This window comes from Lissotriton helveticus, chromosome 5_1 (genome assembly GCF_964261635.1).
Source record: "Lissotriton helveticus chromosome 5_1, aLisHel1.1, whole genome shotgun sequence".
In the NCBI taxonomy this organism is placed as follows: domain Eukaryota; kingdom Metazoa; phylum Chordata; class Amphibia; order Caudata; family Salamandridae; genus Lissotriton; species Lissotriton helveticus.
In genome coordinates, this window is record NC_136065.1 from 1,664,287,424 (window position 1) to 1,664,313,377 (window position 25,954).

Sequence of the window (25,954 nt, forward strand, 5' to 3'; positions counted from 1 at the left end):
GGTGTATATCTAAATCACCTAGGATAGCAATAATACCTTACCTCACAACTAGACTAGCTAAAATGTCTAGTAGGACATCAGTGAATTTCATACTCTAGCCTGAAGGACTGTAGATTAGGGCTCCCGAAAAAGTGCACATTGGGGAAAATGTTATAACAAATTGGAAAAATCCGGATTCCGATCAGTGGTGGCTGGCAGGGTCAAGGGGACAAAATATTTCAAAACAAAAACCACACTTACCTCCTTGCGCCACAACCGCCTCCGTCTCTTCTCCCTCGTTGCTGAAGAGCCAGGAAGCACACAGGCTTCCCTGAGCCAATAACAATGCTGCAATGCAGCGTTGTGATTGGTCTGAGCGCGGTGCTTCGGCGCTCAGACTGGGACAGGTAGCCGGTGCATGTCCCGCACCCAGGCTGTAGCCTGGTGGGAAACATGTAAAGTCCGCAGGACTGTTTGGCCGGCCAATAAGTCCTGCACACTTAGTGTGCACAGTCCACTTTTCCTACCTGACCCATCAGCCCAGCCCAGCCCCGCCCTAACCCAACCCAGCAGAAATGAAAAATACAATAACCTTGTTATTATCTTTGTATTCTTCACTTTTCCACTGCTCCTAGAGCAGTGGGGTGACGCTTCACAGCATTAGCGGAGGAGCCGCCCCTGAATCCGAAATTGGGAGGGGTGTGGCAACATATCTAAAGTTCTTTTTTAGTATAATGGCAATACCACCCCGTATTTTGCCTACTCGATCCGGTCTGCATATTTGGAATCCAGAAGTATATCAGGGGCGGAACTTTCCGTAAGTAACAGGACATCCAGATGTTCCTCTTCTAACAGTAAACTGATGTCTATTTTATGACCTGGAAGTGATCTACTATTAATTAAACCCTTCTTCCAGAGTTCGTTTGTGTGGCTTGTGTTGTCTTGCCCAGTCGTGCATGCCCCTTTAATACATAATTGCAATGAGAACATACCTCTTCACTTTTATCTAGATTACCCAGTCTAAGCATAGATGCCGGAAGTTCTATTTAAAAGCAGGTTATTGCTAATGTGATAATGGTCAGCATTTTATATGAAAGGGCAACTCTGACAAGAAACGCAGTATAGGTGCGTATAAACGTAAGTCAATAGCATTCCTAACACATCGGTCAATGTTATTGTGTTGTAGTGCTGCTGTTTGAATTGTGCAGAGTTCATCTTGATTTGGCACTGGAACAGATCATTTAGAATATTGATGGGTGTGTTGGTTGGTACACACAATTGAGGATGGGGATTTATCCTTGCAAGGTCAGATTAGTGGTGCAAACTATGAGGGGCAGACTGCTCCCTAACTCATCTCTTTGAGACTGTCTGAGGGAGGGGAAAGGAGTAGTATAGGACGTTTGGCTAGACTGTCAGGGTCACCTCTATGCTGCATTTACACCCCACACAAAGATTACTGTGCTATGCAGATCCTATTATGTGCAAAAGTTGCAAAGGGACAGGCTCTGGTAAATCCAAGATAAAACACATGTGCATATAAGTCAGTTTCAGAATACCACTGCAACTCAACAGCGAGAAGTTGCATTTTAAGCATGTGACTTTTATATACATATACCAGGTGTTGGACCCGGCCTCGTGGCGTGGTCCCACTCCTCCCGCATGGCGGGCCCTGGACGGCATCGACCCCTGACCTCCCCCCTGAAGCTACCCTCTCCAAACTTCAACGAGAGCCGCCACTTCTGGCGACCCCCGGCTCCCCCCCTCAGGAACACGGCGACCCCTACTCGCCCCACTCTGCGGGTCCGGCCCCTACCCCGGGCCGCCATCTCAGGCCCGACTTCATCTTGGGCCCTCCACGTCCGGACCCTGTGGCCTCGGCCGCAGCCCCAGCGAAGCCCCGACATCGAGGCACCAAGATCCGACCAGGTGGTAAAGCGGCCACTTGACGGATCAAGGAGGAGGGGAGTTTTGATGGCCCTCCAGCCGTCCCCGGACGCCTGGTTTCGATCGCCCTCGGCCTCCCTGGGCGCTGGCTCCACCCCCCTGCTGGGTGTCTGGACACTCTCATCCCAGCCCCTCTGACCCCCAGGCGCGAGGGTCCGGACATCAAAGGACTCCCGACCTATATCTGGGGCAGCTCTGGAATGGGTCAGCAGTTGTATCCTGGAGTCGAGAGCCCGGCTGATTGAATCGCGGCTGACCCTGAGAAGAACTCGCTACTTGGAACCCTAGAACCTCGGAGCCCTGCTGACCTGGTCGCGGCCCCCATACTTGCTGAGAAGTAGATCCTCACGGAACATCGGAGCCCTGCTGACGCTGTCACGGACCGACCTCGCTGAACCATCCTCGGAGCCCTGCTGACGCTGTCGCGGCCCGACCTCGCTGAACCATCCTCGGAGCCCTACTGACGCTGTCGCGGCCCGACCTCGCTGAACCATCTTCGGAGCCCTGCTGACGACGTCGCGGCTCGACCTTGCGGAAGCCCCCAGCTCGAGGATTGAGAGCTGTGCGTAGGGTATCCCCGTGCCAGGCTGGTACTAAGACTGTCCCGCTACCCCCCTTCCCACAGTTACCGAGACATTAAGGATCCCTCCATCCGTTTGTACATATTGCTGAGAGAACCTACCTTTATTTCTGATAAAGACTCTAAGAATCTACCCTCTTGTGTTGTGTCCCTTTGTAGTGGTGTGATTGCTCAACTGTTACGATTCTAAGAGAGGAGCCTCGCCAAAGAGGCCCCTCGACGGCGCTCGGCAAACTCCAGAAGGAGAGGTAGGTCTCGGGGTGGTCAGTCAGACATCTTCTGCCTCCCCTGGGAACGCCTTTCTAACATTGGTGGCAGGCGGTGCGATCCGAGCCTACGCAAATCGTACAGAGAGTAACTCACCCACTACTGACAGAAACACACCACAACCATGAGTACCAAAGAAACCAGACCGACCGCGGAGTTCCAGAAGGAACGGTTGGAAGAATATACCCACAAAGAATTGAGACAATTCTGCAAGGACCTGGGCATCGCTACCACCGGACTAAGCACCAAGGACGATTTCCAGCAGGCCCTACAAACATGGGTGGAGGCAGGAGCCACGCCACCCCAGATCGAAGATGACAGGGTCCCAGACATGCACCCGGAAACCCTCGCAACCCCAGCGGAGGAAAGAAATGCCAACGTAGACACGGGCCTCTCCCACGAAGACGCCCGAGAGCGAGAAAGGAGCTGGCTCCATGAATTGGAGCTCGCCCGACTCCGTCTGGACGGGGAACTACAGCTGGCAGAGAAAAAGATAGCCCTTGAGCAACTACGGCTGCAAGGAGACCTGGAGGAGAAACGAAGGGAGAGGGACTTAGAGGAGAAGAAGCTCACGTTCGAGCACGAGCGTGGCTTAAAAGAACTTGAGATTAAGGCCAACATGGGGAGGCCAGCGCCTCCGGGAACCGAAGCCCACCTCCTCCTGCGGACACGAAGGTCCACATCCCCAAAGATGTCGTCAAAGAATACTATAAAAACGACGACATCCAACAATGTTTTAAGGCCTACGAGGTAGCCATGGCCTCTCATCGAATACCCCAAAAAGACTGGGGTGCCGGCTTATGGGGGAAGTTCGTCAGCGAAGGGAGAGACACCCTGCTAGAGCTCCCAGACGCCGAGATGACCTCTTACAAACATATGAAAGACGCCCTACTTACTCGCTATGGACTCACCCCCGAGATGTACCGGCAGCGATTCCGAGACTGTAAGAAAATCCACGGTACTACATGAACTTCTATAGCAGAGCCCTAGAGGGGTGGATCAAAGGCAGCCAGGTCACCACCTACGAGCAGCTGTTCAACCTCATTGTATGGGAGCACCTCTCCAACAACTGTTTTGTCGAACTCAGACAGCATCTCCTCGACAGCAAGCTGACCGAGCCACGTAAACTCGCCGTCGAGGCCGATCGATGGGTGAGCACCCGGGTCCCCCGGAACTCAATGGGAGATTACGGCCGAAACCCCCAGGGGCCCCCCCGCCAGCGAGGCAGCGGAGGAGGCCAGAACAGGAACCAAGACTCCCCCGTAGTGCCGCCCCGGAGTCCACCCCGGGGGCCGCCCCGACCCCCACTTCACCATCCCTGGCTAGAAGAGGGGCCCCCCCAGCACGACCGGGGCCCCGCTCGAACGCTACCTGCTACAAATGCCAGCGGCCCGGTCACTATGCCAGTGACCCCCACTGCCCGATGAACCAACCACCCGGCACCACCGGTCCCCCAAACCGCCAGATCGCTGCCGCCGCCCTGGGAGAAGAAAGGGGCAAAGAAGAGAACTATGACGAAGACCAGACCGAGTGGGAGCCCGCCGCCATGTCCCTGGTATGTCTAGGCGAAAGAGACATGATCCCCGGGCCCCGATCCCGGGCAACACTCAGAAGTACCGCCAGTGGGTCACCATTAATGGGCACCGGGCCGAAGCCCTCCGCGACACCGGAGCCAGCATGACGGCCGTCCGTTGCCACTTGGTGACCCCCGACCAGATCCTGCCCAATGTGCTGTGCCCAGTGCGGTCGGCGGACAATTCAGAGAGCCTGTGCCAGATGGCCCAAATCCCCTTCGAGTGGGGGGGCGGTGTTGGGGGGGGGGTGTTGGGCATGCTGAAAGTGACCGTTCGGGACGATGCCCCCGTGGACTGCCTCCTCAGGAACGACCTGGAAAGTTCCCCCTGGCCCACGTCGAGCGGAGAGAGCATCTGGGGATGCTAGGCCTTACCGAGTGGGTCTGTGCGACCACCCGATCCATGGCCGCCCGGGCCACCGCCCCGACTGAATCCACCCCAACCGGAGAACCGGAGTGGCACGCGCCTCCACCGCCCTCGGTCCCCAAAGACGCCGACCCTGAGCCCGGCCCACTGGGGCCAACCCGTGAAGAAATTGCCGAGCTCGGCGACCTCCTGGAACTAGCCCAATGGCGCCAAGAAGGTGGCCCCACACGAGAGCAGTTCCGTCAAGAACAGAAAGCGTGTCCCTCTCTCGAGGGAACCCGATAGCAAGCCGCCGCTCAAGCCGCCGGAGACCCATCGGGGTCCCACTGGGTCTATTGGGACAACGATCTCCTCTACAGCGAACAGAAGATTGCCGAACTGGGGGCCAGCCGGGTGCTGGTGGTCCCCCTGCGATTCAGAGACTTCCTCCTGAACCTGGCACACGATGTGCCCCTCGCCGGGCACCTGGGGCAGGGCAAAACCTACAGCCACCTGGTGACCCATTTCTACTGGCCAAAAATGAGAAATGATGTGAACAATCACTGCCGGACTTGCCCAACTTGCCAAGTCAGCGGGAAGAGCGGAGGGAAGCACAAGGCCCCCCTTCAACCCTTCCCAGTCGTCAACACCCCATTCGAGCGGGTGGGGATCGACATTGTAGGGCCTCTGGAGCCCCGAACCTCTCAAGGTCACCGTTTTATTCTTGTCCTGGTGGACCATGCCACCCGCTATCCCGAGGCCATCCCTCTCCGGACCGTGACGGCCCCCGTGGTGGGCCGGGCGCTGATGGGGATCTTCTCCCGGGTGGGCTTCCCCCGAGAGGTCGTCAGTGACCGGGGTACGAACTTCATTTCCCGATACATGAAGTCCCTGTGGCAACAGTGCGGGGTCACGTACAAGTTTACGACCCCCTACCACCCCCAGGGTAATGGACTGGTGGAACGTTTCAATCGAACCCTCAAGGGGATGATCATGGGCCTGGAAGAGCCCTTGCGACGCCAATGGGACGTGTTGCTGCCCTGCCTCCTCTTCGCCTATCGGGAGGTCCCTCAGAAGTCCCTGGGGTTCAGCCCCTTCGAACTATTGTACGGACACCCCGTCCGGGTCCCCTCAGCCTGGTCAAAGACGGCTGGGAGGGTGCAGTCCGAGATGCTCCCCCGACGTCTACCGGTACCTCCTGACCCTCCGAAACCAGACTCAGAAGTTCCGGGAACTTGCCGAGGCCAACCTCGAGGCCAGCCAAGAGGAGATGAAACGCTGGTATGACCAGAGCGCCTCTTCCATTGAGTTTGAGCCGGGCCAACAGGTCTGGGTCATTTCCCCGGTCGAACCCTGTGCCCTCCAGGACAAGTGGACTGGGCCCTTCAAAGTGGTGGAGCGCAAGAGCCCTGTCACCTACCTGGTAGACATGGAGTCCCCTAAGAACCCCCTCTGGGTCCTCCACACCAACAGGCTCAAGCCTCACTTTGTCCGAACGGAACTTAGCCTGCTGATGGCTACTGATGGCGGGGCCGAAGACGACTCCGAGCCCCTATCGGACCTCCTGAGCACCTTCGAGAAGGACGGCTCTGTAGAGGGGGTCAACCTCTCCTCCGCCCTGACCCCAGAACAGCGCCAGGACTGCCAAAAGCTGTTGGGTCAATTCACAGACTTGTTTTCTCTCACCCCCGGAGTCACCCAGTGGTGCGTCCACGATGTCGACACCGGGGACAGCCCGCCTGTGCGGCACCGGGCCTACCGAGTTCCCGACCGAGTTCGGACCTGCATTCAATCGGAGGTCTCCAAGATGCTGGCCCTGGGGGTGGTCGAACCCTCTGACAGTCCATGGGCCAGTCCCGTCGTCCTGGTCCCAAAAGCCCCCGCCCCTGGCGCCACTCCCGAACTGCGATTTTGTGTAGACTACTGGGGGCTGAACGCCGTCACCCGGACCGATGCCCACCCCATTCCCCGGGCCGATGAACTGATCGACCGCCTGGGGGCGGCCCGCTACCTGAGCACATTCGACCTAACCTCCGGCTACTGGCAGATCGGACTCACCCTGGGCGCCCAAGAGCGCTCCGCTTTCTCAACCCCCGATGGCCACTACCACTTCAGGGTGATGCCCTTCGGGATGAAAAACGCCCCCGCAACCTTCCAGAGGCTGGTGAATAAGGTACTGGCAGGGCTAGAAGAGTTCAGCGCCGCATATCTGGACAATATTGCGGTGTACAGCCTCCACTGGGCCGAGCACCTCAAGCACCTCTGGGAGGTCCTGACGGCCCTCCGACGGGCCGGACTGACCATAAAAGCAAGCAATTGCCAGATCGGCCAAGGGTCCGTGACCTATCTGGGACACCAAGTGGGGAGCGGCCATGTGGCTCCCCTTCAACCCAAGATCGACGACATCATGGCCTGGGAGCCCCCGGTCACCCAGACAGCAGTCAGAGCCTTCCTAGGGCTCACTGGGTATTACCGGCGCTTCGTGAAGAATTATGGGAGCATTGTGGGCCCCCTCACTGAACTCGCTTCCAAGAAGCAGCCACAGAAGGTGCACTGGACACCCGAGTGTCAGACCGCCTTTGAGACTCTGAAGACAGCGATGTGTACCGCCCTCGTGCTCCAAGCCCCCGACTACAGCCGGGAATTCGTAGTCCAAACCGATGCCTCGGAGCACGGTGTCGGGGCGGTCCTTTCCCAAATCAACCCCGAAGGAGTCGATCAACCTGTGGCCTTCATCAGCCGACGTCTGCTGGCCAGGGAGCAACGCTGGAGCACCATTGAACGAGAGGCCTTCGCCGTGGTGTGGGCCCTCAAGAAACTCCAACCCTATGTCTTCGGCACCCACTTCCGGGTGCAAACTGACCACCTGCCTTTGCGGTGGTTGATTCAGATGCGAGGAGAGAACCCAAAGTTGCTGCGATGGTCCATCTCCCTACAAGGGATGGACTTCACTGTGGAACATCGCCCCGGGCACGACGATGCCAACGCCGACTGCCTGTCCTGCTTCTTCCGCCTCGGCGAGGAGAACCCCCAAGAAGATGGGTGACTCTCCCTGCCTTCAGCTGGGGGGGACGTGTGTTGGACCCGGCCTCGTGGTGTGGTCCCACTCCTCCCGCATGGCGGGCCCTGGACGGCATCGACCCCTAACCTCCCCCCTGAAGCTACCCTCTCCAAACTTCAACGAGAGCCGCCACTTCTGGCGACCCCCGGCTCCCCCCCTCAGGAACACGGCGACCCCTACTCGCCCCACTCTGCGGGTCCGGCCCCTACCCCGGGCCGCCATCTCAGGCCCGACTTCATCTTGGGCCCTCCACGTCCGGACCCCGTGGCCTCAGCCCCAGCGAAGCCCCGACATCGAGGCACCAAGATCCGACCAGGTGGTAAAGCGGCCACTTGACGGATCAAGGAGGAGGGGAGTTTCAATGGCCCTCCAGCCGTCCCCGGATGCCTGGTTTCGATCGCCCTCTGGCCTCCCTGGGCGCTGGCTCCACCCCCCTACTGGGTGTCTGGACACTCTCATCCCGGCCCCTCTGACCCCCAGGCGCGACGGTCCGGACATCAAAGGACTCCAGACCTATATCTGGGGCAGCTCTGGAATGGGTCAGCAGTTGTATCCTGCAGTCGAGAGCCCGGCTGATTGAATCGCGGCTGACCCTGAGAAGAAATCGCTACTTGGAACCCTAGGACCTCGGAGCCCTGCTGACCTGGTCGCGGCCCCCATACTTGCTGAGAAGAAGATCCTCACGGAACATCGGAGCCCTGCTGACGCTGTCGCGGCCTGACCTCGCTGAACCATCCTCGGAGCCCTGCTGACGCTGTCGCGGCCCGACCTCGCTGAACCATCCTCGGAGCCCTGCTGTCGCCGGCCCGACCTCGCTGAACCATCCTCGGAGCCCTGCTGACGCTGTCGCGGCCCGACCTCGCTGAACCATCTTCGGAGCCCTGCTGACGACGTCGCGGCTCGACCTTGCGGAACCCCCCAGCTCGAGGATTGAGAGCTGTGCGTAGGGTATCCCCGTGCCAGGCTGGTACTAAGACTGTCCCGCTACCCCCCTTCCCACAGTTACCGAGACATTAAGGATCCCTCCATCCGTTTGTACATATTGCTGAGAGAACCTACCTTTATTTCTGATAAATACTCTAAGAATCTACCCTCTTGTGTGGTGTCCCTTTGTAGTGGTGTGATTGCTCAACTGTTACGATTCTAAGAGAGGAGCCTCGCCAAAGAGGCCCCTCGACGGCGCTCGGCCAACTCCAGAAGGAGAGGTAGGTCTCGGGGTGGTCAGTCAGACATCTTCTGCCTCCCCTGGGAACGCCTTTCTAACACCAGGAAATAATTTGTTGACAACAGAGTTACACATGATCGAGTACTATTCTTTGTAAGAAACATCTAAATTCCTTGTCCCAGTCCTATCTTAGCACACCGAATCCGCACCCCTCTGACAGGCACCAGACTACTCACACAACTCAAAGTGAGCGGAGTATTCATCTTGCCACAACTTCTCTGTAGAATATCTAAGCTCCAAGAAGATCACGTTATGAGTTCACATCTGTAAGTAGGATGGATTTCAAAGGGATGGTCAACATGTAATGGGAATATCAGTAAGGGAGGCATTGCCGTTATCATATTCATCATAGCAATCATTACTTACTATGACAGAATGCCAGTGACAAGTGAAAACCCTTCTTAAACAGTCCTGAATACTTTCGCCCCCTCTGATGTGGAGTGCCGTCAAGTACAGGAGTTGCGCAAATCAGGTACAATGTGCAATACCGCTGAGAACAGGAACCTGGATGTCATGTCCCTCAATTGTTCACATAAGCTTCGGAGACCACTGAATGGTCATAGATTGAGAACACAAACAGAAGGAAGGAGAGAAGAATGACAACAACTTACAATTCAAGTACATAGGAAGTCCACCGCACACCACTGGCCATGAATCTAGAGACATCCCAACACTGCCCTGTTACCCACTAGAGGTGCCTGTGGTGAGGAAAGCTAGTGCTAGCACGAATCTAAGCACAAGACACATAGGATGAAGACTTGTTGGAAGCAGAATCCTCTCTTTTATTAGGAATTATAATGCCACTTTCCTTGTCAATGTACAAATTCAACTAACTCTTCTTTTTGTTTAAGCCCATGTCTCAGTATTAAGAACATATACGGATGTGTCACTCTGCACTGGAAATTTCCCTACAATTCCCTTGTATGGGATACTGAAGAAGTTCCTAATTTAAGGTTAGAGGGCTTCAACGTCTTAATTTTGTGTTTGGTGTCTTATGTTGCCCCTCTAGTGTAAACCTTCCATCCCTGCTTCCAAAAAAGAAAGCCTAATGTGGTGGTAACCAGTGAGGTTTCCCTCCACACCTATAAAAAGCAGACTGGTTTTTAGGTCTCGACCTAAAGCATTGCTTTAGCACTGCTTGTTTGTCGAGATTCTAGTAAGCAGTCGAAAAGTCTGCCAAAACGGCGGATTAGACACAGTTCATGTGAACTATGCGCGTGCACAAACCAGCCATGTCACAAACCACCATTTGTCTGTGCCTCGCATCAGACCTTCAAAGGCTGACACCCCCCCCCACCAGACTTCAAAGGTATGCGCTCCCGCCCCGCCACAGCAATGCCGAGAGCTGGTTATTTAAGGCACCTCTAGCCTGGGAATTCAAGGGGTTTTCTCTCCTCTTCGCCATAAACTTTTGTTTGTCCCATCAACTTTTGTTTGTCCGGCTACAATTGACTCTTGCCTGCTTCTCACATTTACTGTTTTTCTACAAATCTTTTGAGCTGACTTCAGTAATTGCAGACTTCTGTGTCACTCCTATGCCGTAGTGCAACCAGGTCTAGGCCTGCATCTGCTGCTTTTTATTGCAATTGACAGTACATTACTTACGTTTTCCTTGTCACGTTACCTCTCACGCTATTGTGTACTCTCATTGGTGTCTCTTACTCTTCTTAAGCAAGTCTTTAGGCCCCTCGGTCAGTTTCACAATGCAGCCCTTCTTCACAACTTGTACACCACTCTTTTATCACATTCAGCTTCATCATCCGGCTCACCTCCTCCTTACAGTTAACAATTTCATGCCGGGCTTAACATGGTCTTCCAGCCCTTGGTGCTACACACAGTGCATTTGCTTCAAAAGTGCCATGCACTTTCAGGCCAAGTTAGAGGAGATCTCAGGTGACCTCAACTAGATTTTCCACCTTTCTGTCCTCCGCCGTGCATTGCTATCACTCTCCTTCATATGCACATACCTCCTTTCTTTCCTTTGCTTCACAAGTTTCTCACCTCCACTCATCAAGCGGACCGACTAATCCAGCCTCTCTGTAAATCTCGCTCTGGAGCACACTTGGCAACACTTAGCCTCACTGTGCAGTGCAAGCAGACACAGAGCATCTTGCACAATGGTATGAGGTTTTTGTGGCGGCACTTTCTATTCATACCTCACAGTCAGTCCACCTTGTGTATTATTGCTAATTGTAGCAGTGGAGGTAAGTGGAGGTCTAGGTTTCATTTGCTATTGACCTCCCAGAGTATGAACAGCTTTGTTTTCCACATCTATTCTTCCTTAGTGTTGTTTTCAGCATTGCATTTTGAACCAGTATGAGGACACTCGAGGTGAAGGAAAGGATGTCTGTTTGGAAGTCTTTTTGCTTCACGCCCCAATCTGAATCCACTTTATGGTGAATAAATGGATCTGTTGCTGCTTGTCCTAAACAGTTGCTCAGAAACTGAAAGCTCCAGATCTCCCACATCCTCTTATTAGACATGTTGAGACAGTTTATTTTATTTTTAAACAAACTTTATTGAATTTGACATAAAGTGCAAGTTGCCATCAATGCATAGTGCGTTACTTTGATCAAGACCATAATTCTCAAATTCGCTATACACCTTATACAGTAGTAGGGAGGGACGCACACTGCTGCACTCCACACACTGCTGCATGCCGCACACGGCTACACGCCGCACACTGCTACACGCCGCACACTGCTGCAATACTCACATTGATGCATGCTGCACACTACCGCATGCCGCACACTGCTGCACGCCGCACACTGCTACATTACTCACACTGCTGCATGCCTCACACTGCTGCATTACTCACACTGCTACATTACTCACACTGCTGCATGCCTCACACTGCCGCGCGCCGCACACTGCCGCACTACTCACACTGACGCACGCCTCACACTGCCGCACGCCTCACACTGCCGCACGCCTCACACTGCCGCACGCCTCACACTGCCGCACACCACACAGTGCCGCACACCACACAGTGCCGCACACCACACACAGCTGCACGCCACACACAGCCGCACGCCACACACAGCCGCACGCCACACATAGCTGCACGCCACACACAGCTGCACGCCACACACAGCTGCACGCCACACACAGCTGCACGCCACACACAGCTGCACGCCACACACAGCTGCACGCCACACACAGCTGCACGCTTCACTGCTGCACGCCTCACTGCTGCACTCCACACACTGCTGCACGCCACACAATGCTGCACGCCTCACACTGCTTCATTACTCACACTGCTGCATGCTGCACGCCGCACACTGCTGCACACCGCACACTGCTGCACACCGCACACTGCTGCACACCGCACACTGCTGCACACCGCACACTGCTGCATGCTGCACACTGCTGCACACCTCACACTGCTGCACGCCTTACACTGCCGCACGCCTCACACTGCTGCATGCTTCAGAATTCAGAATGCTGCACGCCTCAGAATGCAGCACGCCGCATACTGCTGCAAGCCTCACACTGCCGCATTACTCACTGCCTCACGCCGCATACTGCTGCAAGCCTCACACTGCCGCATTACTCACACTGCCTCACGCCTCACGCCTCACAATGCCGCACGCCTCACACTGCCGCATGCCTCACACTGCCGCATGCCTCACACTGCCGCATGCCTCACAACGCTGCACGCCTCACAACGCTGCACGCCTCACAACGCTGCACGCCTCAACGCTGCACGCCTCACAACGCTGCACGCCTCACAACGCTGCACGCCTCACACTGCTGCACGCCTCACACAGCTGCACGCCACACACAGCTGCACGCCACACACAGCTGCACGCCACACACAGCTGCACGCCACACACAGCTGCACGCCACACACAGCTGCACGCCACACACAGCTGCACGCCACACACAGCTGCACGCCACACACAGCTGCACGCCTCACTGCTGCACTCCACACACTGCTGCACGCCACACAATGCTGCACGCCTCACACTGCTGCATTACTCACTCTGCTGCATGCTGCACACTGCTGCATACTGCTGCATGCCTCACACTGCTGCACACGGCTGCATTACTCACACTGCTGCATGCTGCACGCCGCACACTGCTGCACGCCGCACACTGCTGCACGCCGCACACTGCTGCATGCTGCACACTGCTGCACACCTCACACCGCCGCACGCCTCACACCTCCGCACGCCTCACACCGCCGCACGCCTCACACCGCCGCACGCCTCACACTGCTGCACGCCTCACACTGCTGCACGCCTCACACTGCTGCAAGCCTCACACTGCTGCACGCCTCACACTGCTGCACGCCTCACACTGCTGCACGCCTCACACTGCTGCACGCCTCACACTGCTGCACGCCTCACACTGCTGCACGCCTCACACTGCTGCACGCCTCACACTGCTGCACGCCTCACACTGCTGCACGCCTCACACTGCTGCATGCTGCACACTGCTGCATGCTGCACACTGCTGCTGAATTACTCACTGCTGCACGCCACACACTGCTGCACGCCTCACACTGCTGCACGCCTCACACTGCTGCATTACTCACACTGCTGCATGCTGCACACTGCTGCATGCTGCACACTGCTGCATGCTGCACACTGCTGCATACTGCAGCATGCCTCACACTGCTGCACGCTGCTGCATTACTCACACTGCCTCACGCCTCACACTGCCGCATGCCTCACCTCACACTGCCGCACGCCTCACACTGCCGCACGCCTCACACTGCTGCACGCCACGCCTCACACTGCTGCACGCCTCACACTGCTGCACGCCTCACACTGCTGCACGCCTCACACTGCTACACGCCTCACACTGCTACACGCCTCACACTGCTACACGCCTCACACTGCTGCACGCCTCACACTGCTGCATTACTCACTCTGCTGCATGCTGCATACTGCTGCATGCCTCACACTGCTGCACGCGGCTGCATTACTCACTGCTGCACGCCTCACACTGCTGCACGCCTCACACTGCCGCACGCCTCACACTGCCGCACGCCTCACACTGCCGCACGCCTCACACTGCCGCACGCCTCACACTGCCGCACGCCTCACACTGCCGCACGCCACACACTGCCGCACGCCACACACTGCCGCACGCCACACACTGCCGCATGCCACACTAGGACACCACCACATCACTCTGGGACACAACCACATCACTCTGGGACACAACCACATCACTCTGGGACACAACCACATCACTCTGGGACACCACCACATCACTCTGGGACACCACCACATCACTCTGGGACACCACCACATCACTCTGGGACACCACCACATCACTCTGGGACACAACCACATCACTCTGGGACACAACCACATCACTCTGGGACACAACCACATCACTCTGGGACACAACCACATCACTCTGGGACACAATCACATCACTCTGGGACGCCACCACATCACTCTGGGACGCCACCACATCACTCTGGGACGCCACCACATCACTCCGGGACACCACCACATCACTCCGGGACACCACCACATCACTCCGGGACACCACCACATCACTCTGGGACACCACCACATCACTCAGGGGTATCACTCGGGGGCACCACCACATCACTCACAGACACCACCACATCACTCACGGACACCACCACATCACTCCGGGACACCACAACATCACTCCAGGACACCACAACATCACTCCGGGACACCACAACATCACTCCGGGACACCACAACATCACTCCGGGACACCACCACATCACTCCGGGACACCACCACATCACTCCGGGACACCACCACATCACTCCGGGACACCACCACATCACTCTGGGACACCACCACATCACTCTGGGACACCACCACATCACTCAGGGGTATCACTCGGGGGCACCACCACATCACTCACAGACACCACCACATCACTCACGGACACCACCACATCACTCCGGGACACCACAACATCACTCCGGGACACCACAACATCACTCCGGGACACCACCACATCACTCCGGGACACCACCACATCACTCCGGGACACCACCACATCACTCTGGGACACCACCACATCACTCTGGGACACCACCACATCCCTCTGGGACACCACCACATCCCTCTGGGACACCACCACATCCCTCTGGGACACCACCACATCCCTCTGGGACACCACCACATCCCTCTGGGACACCACCACATCACTCTGGGACACCACCACATCACTCTGGGACACCACCACATCATCACTCAGCACCACAACAGCATCACTCAGCACCACAACAGCATCACTCAGCACCACAACAGCACTGTCCTTGCTTGCTACCAACAAGCATTGCCATAGCCAATAGGACTCGCATTAGGAAAGTGTAAGCTATTGGCTTTGTGAATAACAATGCTATTAATTTATATATTTTCAAAGCCAACACATATTAAAAAAATGTGTCATTTACAATACCAATAGCTCACACTTTCCTAATGCGAGACCTATTGAATTGCAAATGCTTGTTTAAATAGTTGTTAAAACTACTTTTCAGAGCTGGATGTGTCAGAAACAATTCCTTCTCACAATGTCCACATTATCTGTAACAGCTCCCTTTTCCTGATCAAGTTATGAGCAACCAATTTAAAATTACATTTCAGGTGAAGAATCAATTTGTGGATTCCTTTTCTCAATCCAGTAAATGTCAACTTTCAAACCATGGATAAGTCATGCTTAAGACACCTTCCAGGTGTGCTCTTAGAAATTTTAACAGCAAGGCAACTGCATCCCGTATAGTTAGTGTCAGTCAGCCTTTGAGAGATTTTGGTAATTGGGTAATTTCTGTTCCTCAAGAATTAGAGCGCTCAAAGATGGAATACTTTACAGGAGTTGTTATTTCTCCTAAAAGGAAAAGTAGATTACATGCAATAGTATGTGTGAATTTGGGTAACCAGATTTAAAGGTCAGTATAAAACCAAATTTAAAGGCAGGTCTTTATTTTGAAAAAATATACGGTTATATTTTTCAGTATCATATATGGTCTTACTTTACAATGCAAATCATGCCATGCCATCAATGCAATCCGTTAAGAAAATGTTTTTGCAATATATATATATTCAATGTTTATGTTGTAAGTCCATTCTTGGATGTATTGTTTTTCAGATTATAACCAGATTTGACAACAAATCATGCGTTCTCATGTATGGCCTTTTATTGCTGATTTCATTGCATTTTCTCAGTACAAATATTCAGAGGTACAGCATAAATGCTCTAGGCAGAATGCTCTTTTATTGCTTCTTTAAAGGCAGTTACCAGTGACGGGTGAAGAAAAAAAAGTGAATATTCAAAACAAGGAAAACTATAGGGCGGGTTCTAATTTAGTCCTCGATACTGAAGGGAGCATATAGGGTAACAGTCAGATGAACATACCATAAAGCTGTCATGAGTATGTGCAAAAACAAAATGCTTGTACACGGCATTGAAGTAGTGTAGTTGAACAATGTATGGTTATAAAAAGACGTACCTGCATGTAAACAAAAAAAGGCACCTTTAATGTTCATTTGGACTCCTGAAACACTTAAGTACCAAGTAATTTATGGCGCAATATAAAACGCATAGTGTTTAATGCAAAAAACTAGAGCTACAGTGTGGAAAAGAGGGACACACACCTTCATGTAGTAGTGGGTCAGAGACTAAGTAGTTCAGAGTAAATAATACCGAGCTAAAGAATCCAAGAGGAATTTGTGACCAGACAAGATGTTGAATGAATGTAAATGTAATTTAAGTAATGCCATACAGATTAAGAGTACACTTTAAGAGACACAGCTTTCAGTTACCTGCTCATCAACATCCTGTTGTATATTCACCTGCCTCACTATTATTTTATACTCTCCCTAAATATCCACACACCAAATAACAGATTACTTATTTGTGCTTTCTTCCACAGTATTGCTAACCCAGTCAACGATAAAAGGCTTGAGAAAGTTCTATAGGGTCACCCCAGGTGCTGCAAAAGGCAGGACATGTGTATTTTGGAATATTTATGTTTAGCAAACATAATGGGAACAACATGAACTTCAATATTAGGATTCATAAATCCGTAAATCTGGTGACATAAATAAAAAAACCATAATGTATGATAGAATTGACAACATATAATGGATCTTACACAATGTTACTATTTTTTTCTAAAATGCACATTTGGACTGAAGTCATCTGGCATTGAAGAACTAGTACTACAAAAACGCAACACATTGTACATTTTCTCACTGAGTGCACTTGCAGAGGTTTGCCGCTCATTTGCAGTTTGAAGGCCTCCTCATACCTATGTAAATTAGGAGTATGCACATTAAGAAGACAAAGATAGCTGAGGCTCTCGTGTCCATGAGGCCCACCTCTAATTTCCCATGTGTCCGGATCCTCATCGCTGCCCACTGAAGTGGGGAGAGAGAGACCGTCTCTAGATCTTTGTTCCTTAGAAGGTGGTCCATATTACTGTGCCAATTTCCTCATTGACAAGGCTTGCAAAGTAACTCAAGGGCCCACTTGCTCTTGGCAATCTCCCCCTTCAGTTGTGCGTACTCCTTCACTATCAACTCAAACTCGGGGCCCATGCTCTCATAAGGGTGCAGCAGCATGCGAGAAGTCATCACCTCTTGCTCTTGGGTAAGGATTGCCTTTTCCAGACTAGACCTGAAACACAAAAGTGAAAATGAGAGGGGCACTGTGAGAAGCTGGCCTGGTATTTGATGTACACTTATGTAAGTAGACACCCTGCATCAGTCCAGACAACCCTTATTGTGATGTAGGATGTCTTAGACAACCATAGAAAGCTCTCTAGGTGGTAGCTGTGGAGAGCAGCCTTAGTGCAGAAGGAGTGTAAAGCAGCTTGTTATACCAGAACACAATCTTATATGTAAAGATTAAGTGATAAAGAACCACAAAAGGTATTTATAAAAAGATGCATTTATTATATAATACGCTCTAACACATTCAGATATCTCTTTCCCAGAGATATGCACAATGTACACAATACTTTGCAAATAAATCAAGTAAATAGCACGAAATACACAGCGAACCCCAGTGGGGACCAAACCATATACTAAGAAAGTGGTATAAGAAACACAACTCGGGTCAAGACAAGGTCTAGCAGACGTGGAAGTGCTGGGCCCCCAAGTAACCACCCAAGGTGCATAACAAGGAAACCCACGGAGATCGTGTGCAGTGTGGGAACACAACTGCGTTCTCTGTACAAGTCAACGTGTAAGTCGTGGTTGGATTTTTAAAAACATTAAGGACCCTTCCTAGTGGACCCTGTAGAAACCGTGTGTAAGACAGAAGGTTGGAGAGCCACCCCACCCGTGGGTACCCTAGTAGCCACGTTACTTGCACCAGGGAAGCCAGGTGCATAGCTGTGAAGTGGTGTCGGTAACCGCCAAAACCAACGGAGGACTTCAGGAAAGTGCCGCTGCTGAAGAAGGAGAAAGTGTCCGATGGAATCAGAAGGTGGATTCTAGCTGAGAGGTACTTTCAAGCAGAAGGGACAGAGTCTATGTCACTCAGGAGTGACCAGGAGATTTGGAAGAGAATGCCCACCAATGTCGGAAGTTGCAGGGGAGTGGACTAGGACCTACACTCTGCAGCTGTGAGGACCAGGCAACGATGAGGAAGACCAGGAACCATGTATGAGCTGTCCCACATTGAGTGCGGAGGGGTCGTGTCTGGCGGGAGCACCAACAAGCTTTGGCAAATACAATGCATTGAGAAGTCGAAGAAGGTGCAGTGTTGGGACCAGCAAGGTGCCGGGGACTCACCACAAGCAGGGGACTCAAGGCAGGCCTGAGCAATCAGGGGAGCCCAAACGAAGCAAAGGTGACCCTCAAATGGACCCACAGGCCGGAGGCACTGGAGTCATGAGAGGACCTCAAACAGCTCACCAAAAGATGCAAGCCACGATGCGGTGTGGCCGAAGGTTCTGTTCACTGGAGATGCTCGAGGTTGGGGCTACTTGGAGCCTGAAAATCATCTTGGAAGGAAGCCAACAAGCCTTTACATCTGCAAGTTGATGTGGTGCACAAGGGTTTGGTTCCTGCGGCACCCACGAGGGATACTGGCCTCAAACCTGGTGAGAGGGCAGGGCAGGCCTCGAAAGCTGTGGAGAACCACCACATGTGTTGCAGAACCTTTCGGAGTCCTTAGGAGCTCAGGATCTGCAGACCAGTCAGCTTAATTACAGTGCCTGCGAATGTGCCTGGCTTTTTCCAGCAGCGGGATGCAGGAGACAAAGAGCCGAAGAAGTTTCAGAGCTGCCCTAACTGAGACTCAGGTCAAAGATTGAAACATCTAGAACCTAGACAAGATGTCGTCGACTCAAGGCGGAGGGAACGCCCGGAATAGCACCATATTCGGATGGCTCCAATGAACTGGAGCCTCTGTGAAGGAGTCAGATGTGACTTAAGCACATTGATGGAGAAATATAAGGATGTTAAGAGGCTGGCAGTGGTCTGGAGGTGGTTCATGACTGATTGAGGCGAGATCGTCTTCAGCAATCAGTCGTCTAGGTATGGGATGGTTGGTATTTCCAACCTCCGAAGATGTGCAGCGTCCACCACCATCATTTTCTTGAGCACCCACAAGGTGCTGGCGATACCAAAACGGAGCACCGAAAACTGGAAGTGCTTGTGACCTCCTTGATACCACAGGTAACACCTGTGGGACTGCAGAACGGGGACGTGAAAAATGTCATTCTGCAAATCCAACGCGACCAACCAATTTGCCTGGATGCATGCCAGAAATTGTGCCAGAGTGAGCATCTTGAACGTGTCCTTTTTGAGGAAGTTATTCAATGGGGGAGATCTAAAATATGCTGTAGTCTTCTGTCTTTTTCAGCACCACAAAGTACCAGGAGTAGCAAGCAGTTCCGATTTCTAATGCTGGCACCCTTTTTATGGCTTCCTTGTCCAAGAGAGCCTGAACATCTTCATTAGAATGCCCAAGTGGTCCTCTGAAGTTATTGTGATGTAGTTGGCATGGTTGGAGGGATGGATAGGAAGAGTAGGGCTTCGCCATCCTGGATGATATGTCACACCCATCCGTCCAATGTGACGCTTTGCCACCCATGGAGGAAATAACTCATCCTGCCTCCAACTGGGTGATAATGTACCACTGAGGGCAATCTAAAGGGGTTTTGCAGGGGCAGAGGATTTAGTAGCGCGTCGCTCCTGAGGTCTTGGATGTTATCAGCCAGATCACAACTTCTACCACAAAAGGGTTGGTAGATATGTTGTTGAGGCAACTATTGGCATTGCCTTTGCTGGAAGCCACTTCTTAAGTCTTGAAAAAGTTGCTATTATTGGGGAAACTGCTGCACCGGCACTGAAAGGACATGGGAGAGCACTGTAACCAAATTCTGTTTTAAGCTCTCCAGGGTAGAGTCCACCTTGTTTCTGAAGACTGGTGCCATCAAATGGCATATCAATAATTGATGCTTGGTCGTCACTGGAAAAGCAAGTGGAACTAATCGAAGCACAACACTGGTGATAACTACCCTATTCAAACAGTTGGTAGGGTCCAGGCCAGACCTAATCATGTACTTTGAAGTATCTTGGCCATCATATATTACATGCTGCAGATTGGCTCGGAAGTAATCAGTGTTTGGGGGCCAGATGTCACTCAACATGTCCCACAACACGTGCTACTAACGCCCAAGGGGCAACTTGAGTTCACAGATCTGAGGAAGAGGCTGGTGGAGGAGAAAATCCTTTTCTCAAAGGTTTCCAACCCTCGGGACTCAGCCTGCAGGTGTTATTGGGAAAGGATTATGGATCAATATGCTAGAGTAAGCTTGTATCACAAAAGTTTCGGGTGTGGATGCTGGATGAGGAAAGATGGGTTCCCCGGTGCCAGTCTATGACTTATCAATCTGCCTGTTGACGGGTAGGGGCGTGGGCAGAAGGGGTGGGTGTAAGACCCCGGTTTTGCCCAAGGCCTTCTGTGAGGTCCTCGTTAAAGGGGAGTAGAGGCTCTGATGAGGTCTGCCCCCTCTGTGAGGACATTTGTTTTTATCTCTACTGAAGGTAGCTGGAGGTGGAGGACATCTGCCGCTCTATTGTTCACTATGGCAAAGGATGCAAATTCTTCAATAATGTGCCAGGTGGAGAGTGAAGACCAGTATCAGGGATTGTATCAAGGCCAATGGCCTTCTGGAGGTTCAAAAATAAGCTCTCATCTCGATGGACATCCTTGAGTGGTTTAGTGTTTAGAAAACATTGTGCAAACAGAAGCGTGTCTTCAGAGTCTGACTGGGTTGAGATGGGTGGGTCATCAGCAGAGGTCGCAGAGATTTGGTGGCATCGGTGCCAACGTCAATTCACAGCAATTAAGCGCAGATCTTGGCACCTGAAGAATTGGGTGTCAGCTGGACACAGGTACTGTATCAAGAGGCACAGTCATGATTGGAGACAGATCGGACTTTGGTAACATGTGCTAATCTGGCTAATTTCTTTATTTATAAAGTTTTATATAGCGCGAACATGATCCCAAAGGATTACAGAGCGCTTTACAACAGGGTGGAAGGGAGGACATAAATGCAATATCGAACATCGAGTGGGAAAAGGAAAGTAATACAATAAACAGGTGTAAGCGGGCAATGAAGGGGGTAATAATAAGCAGTAAAGAGGAGCCATATCACATAGAGGTTCCATGGTAGCAGGAACAATGACACCAAGCAAGTGGGCCCCCTTAAGGATAGAATTTGCTCATTAGAAATCTTTTATCTTGCAATTTGAACGCAGTCGTCGAGGAGAGTCTGCGTACTTCCGGTGGAAGAGAGTTCCATATCTTTAGGGCAGCACCGGAGGAGGTTCGGTGATAAGTTCTCTTTTTATTAAAGATGGGTGGTTTCAAGAGGAAAGTAGTGACGCTTCTTTATGCTCTCTCCCCACAAAATAGTTCAAGTTTTTGTGCCAGGTACCTGGGAGTATTGAAGTGAAGAGCTTTGAGCACCAGAACGGCAATCTTTAGCTGAATTTGTGCTTCGTAGGGTAGCCATGTGAGAGATTTTACAACTGGGGATATGTGCTCATTTCGTATGGTGCCTGTAACCAGTCTAGCCGCAGTGAGGCCCTTAGTGGAGCTAATGACCTCATTGGTTGCTTGGGGCCCAGAGGCATGACAGAGGGATCTGAGGGGTGCAAAAAATGTGCAACATAGGCTTTTTAAAGGCCTGTGTCTGTTGCAGTGTGACAGACAGCCCTGAGAATTCAGGCAGAACTAGGAATAGGTTCCTGCAGCAGGAGACTGGGAGCGAGACCATGGCGTACCCTAAAGTCTGAGTTACTTCTCTTGATGATTGTGGCCGGAGAAGGAAGTAACGCTTTGACTACTTAGGTTTCCTTTTTGAGTTTGACTTGCCTGAGGATTTGAAATCGGGTGACAACCTTTCACAAGACCTGTCTCAGTAGCAAGAACTTGTCCGTGCCCTCGACTTTGACAGAGACTTTGACTTTTTCTGCGGTGTTCTGCAACATAGGTTGGCCTTCGGTCTTGGATGGCCTTTAGGTTCGTCTGAGCTCAATGATCGCACAATTTAGAGTTAAGCCAGAGCCCAGAGACACACCTCATGGGCTTCCATCATCAACACCTGTTTGTGACAATCCTCGAGGGGTTTAAATCATATTGTTTTTGAGGATGATTGTGGGTGGTGATGAAGGTTATCCTGAAGTGGCAGCCGAACTGAAGGACAGATGCTCATGGGCAGATATTTTGCGTAACACACTCTCCTGGTACAACCCAAAGCCACTTAGATGACTTGGGCTCTTCTGTGACCCCCTGCGAGCCCCGAGCCAGGCTCCTCAATCGCGGCAAACCCTCTCCTAACGCGGCCGTATTGGGAACTCTTGTGAGGAGAGAGGAGAGCCGCAAGCCGCCCGCGCAAATGCTTTTCTAGTGCGGCAGCAGCCGCTAGTAATGTTCTAGTGTGGCGGGAGCCTGCAAACATTTCTCCTTAAGCGGCAGGAGCCGCGAACTGCTAACAGGAGCAGTCCGGAGCCCCTAATCTGCCATATGGTGCGGCGGGAGCTGCAAATCCTCCTCCAAGGCAGCCAGTGCTGCAGGCAGTGTAGGGCTCCTGTCCGCGGTAGCCACAGATTTTTTCCTTGGGCGGCAGGAGCCGCGAACTGCTATCTGGTGAGGCGGGGGCCGTTAACTACTACCTGGAGCCCCTAACAGCTATCTGGTGCGGGGTCTTACCTTGTTGCTGGGGGTCTTACCTTGTTGCTGAAAGATTGCTGCCTTTGCCATCACCATTCACTCGGACGCCTGCACTTGCCCAGAGGACAGTTGGGAGCCAGCTAGCGATATTTTGTATATTTTGCACCGCCGCACACGGTCTCCTCCTGCATCCGGTGCTCCACATCATCAGAGCGCGGCCGCAGTGGGGGGGGGGGGACCAAAGGGGCTACAACAGCCACAAGACCCTGCGGCCGGAAGCCACCTACACCCGCATTCACGCCAGGAGGCGTATAAATCAACGCTCAGCCCCCACTTCACGGGATCGCGCGCGGGTCGCGCCGGGGCTAAGCCCGGGCAAAGGGCGGGCCCTCTGTGGCCCTCAGAGGCCTGAGGAGACTGGACTGGGCCATAGACCCTGGATCTCAAACCCAAGCCAAGGACATCAGAACTGTAAGCACGCCCAAATTTACCTGCCCCTTTTGCTAATCTACGTTTGGGACTTTTACTGTCGACCATTTGCTATTCTGCAAATTATTCTATAAGGGATATTTGTTTGTTATTTCTCTTGTTTCCCTTGTTATTTCTGATAAGGGTAATGACTACTCGTGAAACAAGAAGCATGGCTGCAGCGGGAGGCAAAAAGCTGACGGGCACTTTGGGCGATTTCATTATACGCACTAATTCCCTAATCGATCAAGGAATTGTATTAATGGAAAGAAGGGTCTCTCAAGACCTTGCACTAGCTAAAAGGTCGTCCATGGGCCATATTGCCTCTGCACGCACCCCTGATAACACCCTAAGTACAATTAATCTTTTGCAGACCCATGCTGAGGTCCATAATACTATCTGTAAACAGCCAGCTTTTCAAGACTTACTGTCCCTCGATCCCCAGGCCTCGACCCCTTCAGAAACTAGTTTGGTAGTTTCATTAGTAGACACTCAAGTAGACACTCAAGTTGAGAGCAGTATTACTCAAAAGAGGGGGAAACGGGAGGGGGCCATTCCCAAATCTAAGCGCACTAATACTGTTACCTCTGGAGCCAGGAAAGATAACCTAGCAAAGGGAGGGAGCTCTAGTGATAACACCAGTGTTAGGGGTAGCATAGAGGAGGGGAGGGAATCAACTGGGCGAATAACAACTGGCACGGAAGAGGATCGATCTGTAACTCTACAACTACCCCTGAGCATCCTTGATGATACCATTTTGGATAATACCTTGGCTGACATTCTTGCAGATAGCATCATAACCGATAGTACAGGAGCCATAGAAGCAAAGGATGATTCCCTAGTTTGTACCCTAACAAAACTCATTAAAACCCTACTCATTCCTCTAGAAGTAAGGCTCCACGGTATAGAAAAACAACTTGAGGAATTACACAAGATCATAAAATCCCAGAACACTAACCATGCTAAAAGGGCAATCCATACAACTGTCCCAGCCAGTAATACCCAATCAATGAACAAATGTCCATCAGTAGCGAAAGACATAACACCTAAAACCCCCCTGCCAAATCTCCCTAACCCTGAGTGCAACAAATCATGTGCCAAACCCCCAGTAGCAAATGAGTCCACCAACCGAATAAATTCAGATGGTCCTATTACACCCGCTTTAATTCCTGACCTAGTCCACCATGAAAAAACCCAGAAGCGTCGCAATACTAACTTACCGCCAGATGCCTGTCCTTATGATATAGTTTTGACAGGGGTTCCGGAATTGGCCACCTCAACTACAGAACCCTTTTGGGCACTTAAAAACAAGGTATGCCACTGGCTAGACAACAATCATCCCCTACCACAAAATATCTATAGCAATATCTTAATGGTTGAGAGAGTCCCTTGGGTGGGACATAACAGGAAAAGAATACAGGGAGATTGTGTAGTAGTAACCTTCGAGGACCCTCGAACTGTGGAGCATATCTGCTTGGGGGTCTCCCGAAACAACGGTACTACGATTGTGGCCAGACCTCTGTCCTACTTCTACATGCCTGTGGAGCAGTCAGATAAAGGTTGGAGCTGGATGAGGATATTAACCAGGCTAGCGGAGGGAGGAGGCGTGAGGTACACAGGGACTTGAATCTCCATAGCTGGGGACGTTGTGATGAAGAGGGTTGGAATTTGATACAACGAAGAGCTGGGAGGATCCACCAAGGCGGCAATCAGTACAGTGGAGAATGGTTTGGCCCTCAGTTCATTACCCCCATTATCCCCTGTCATAACCGGTACAGCAAATTGGAAGCTGTCGACTGACTCCCGGCACAGGAAAAGGAATCTCTGGTCTTCCCTGTTCCATCTCCTGTATTAGGCAAAACGGTCAGAAGTCGTTTTAGGTCTCCAGTACGTCTTGACAACCTACCTCTTATATTGCCTCCCTCGTCATGCGGGGTTAATAATTTTAATGCCCAGTGCTCTAACTCCACTATGTGTTCAATGATGGATGAGGACCACTCTGCCCCGACAGGTATTGGCAAATGCGGACAAAAGAATCCCATAGTACCTGACAACACATCCCATCCGGATCTAACTGATGATAGTGGCAAAGACCCTGTTTTAATACACACCAATGGCCAAAATGGTTATCCCAATATCATCACTTGGAACATAGCGGGCCTGGGGAAAAAACTATTACTTCCTGACTGGAACGATTTAATTGGAAAGTATGACCTGTGCATTTTTCAAGAAACTTGGTGCCTTGAACCTGTGTACAAGTCTGGTTATTCCACTTTTTACGTTCCAGCCATCTCTTCTGGAAGGGGTCGCCCGTCTGGTGGCCTGTTAATTTGGGTCAGTATTTCTTCAAATTGCAAAATAATCCACCAT

The 25,954-nt window shown here is 52.2% G+C and overlaps 1 protein-coding gene across 1 annotated transcript in view; it reads right to left on the reverse strand.

Annotated features, from left to right (window-relative positions):
- Positions 1-15,886: 15,886 nt before the first annotated feature.
- HAUS4 (HAUS augmin like complex subunit 4) overlaps positions 15,887-25,954 on the reverse strand; it is a 288,206-nt gene continuing 278,138 nt past the window's right edge. The window contains exon 10 of the mRNA XM_078644887.1: positions 15,887-17,599. Coding sequence (XP_078501013.1) covers positions 17,416-17,599 — 184 coding nt within the window. The 3' untranslated portion in view covers positions 15,887-17,415. The remainder of the gene's footprint in view (positions 17,600-25,954) is intronic.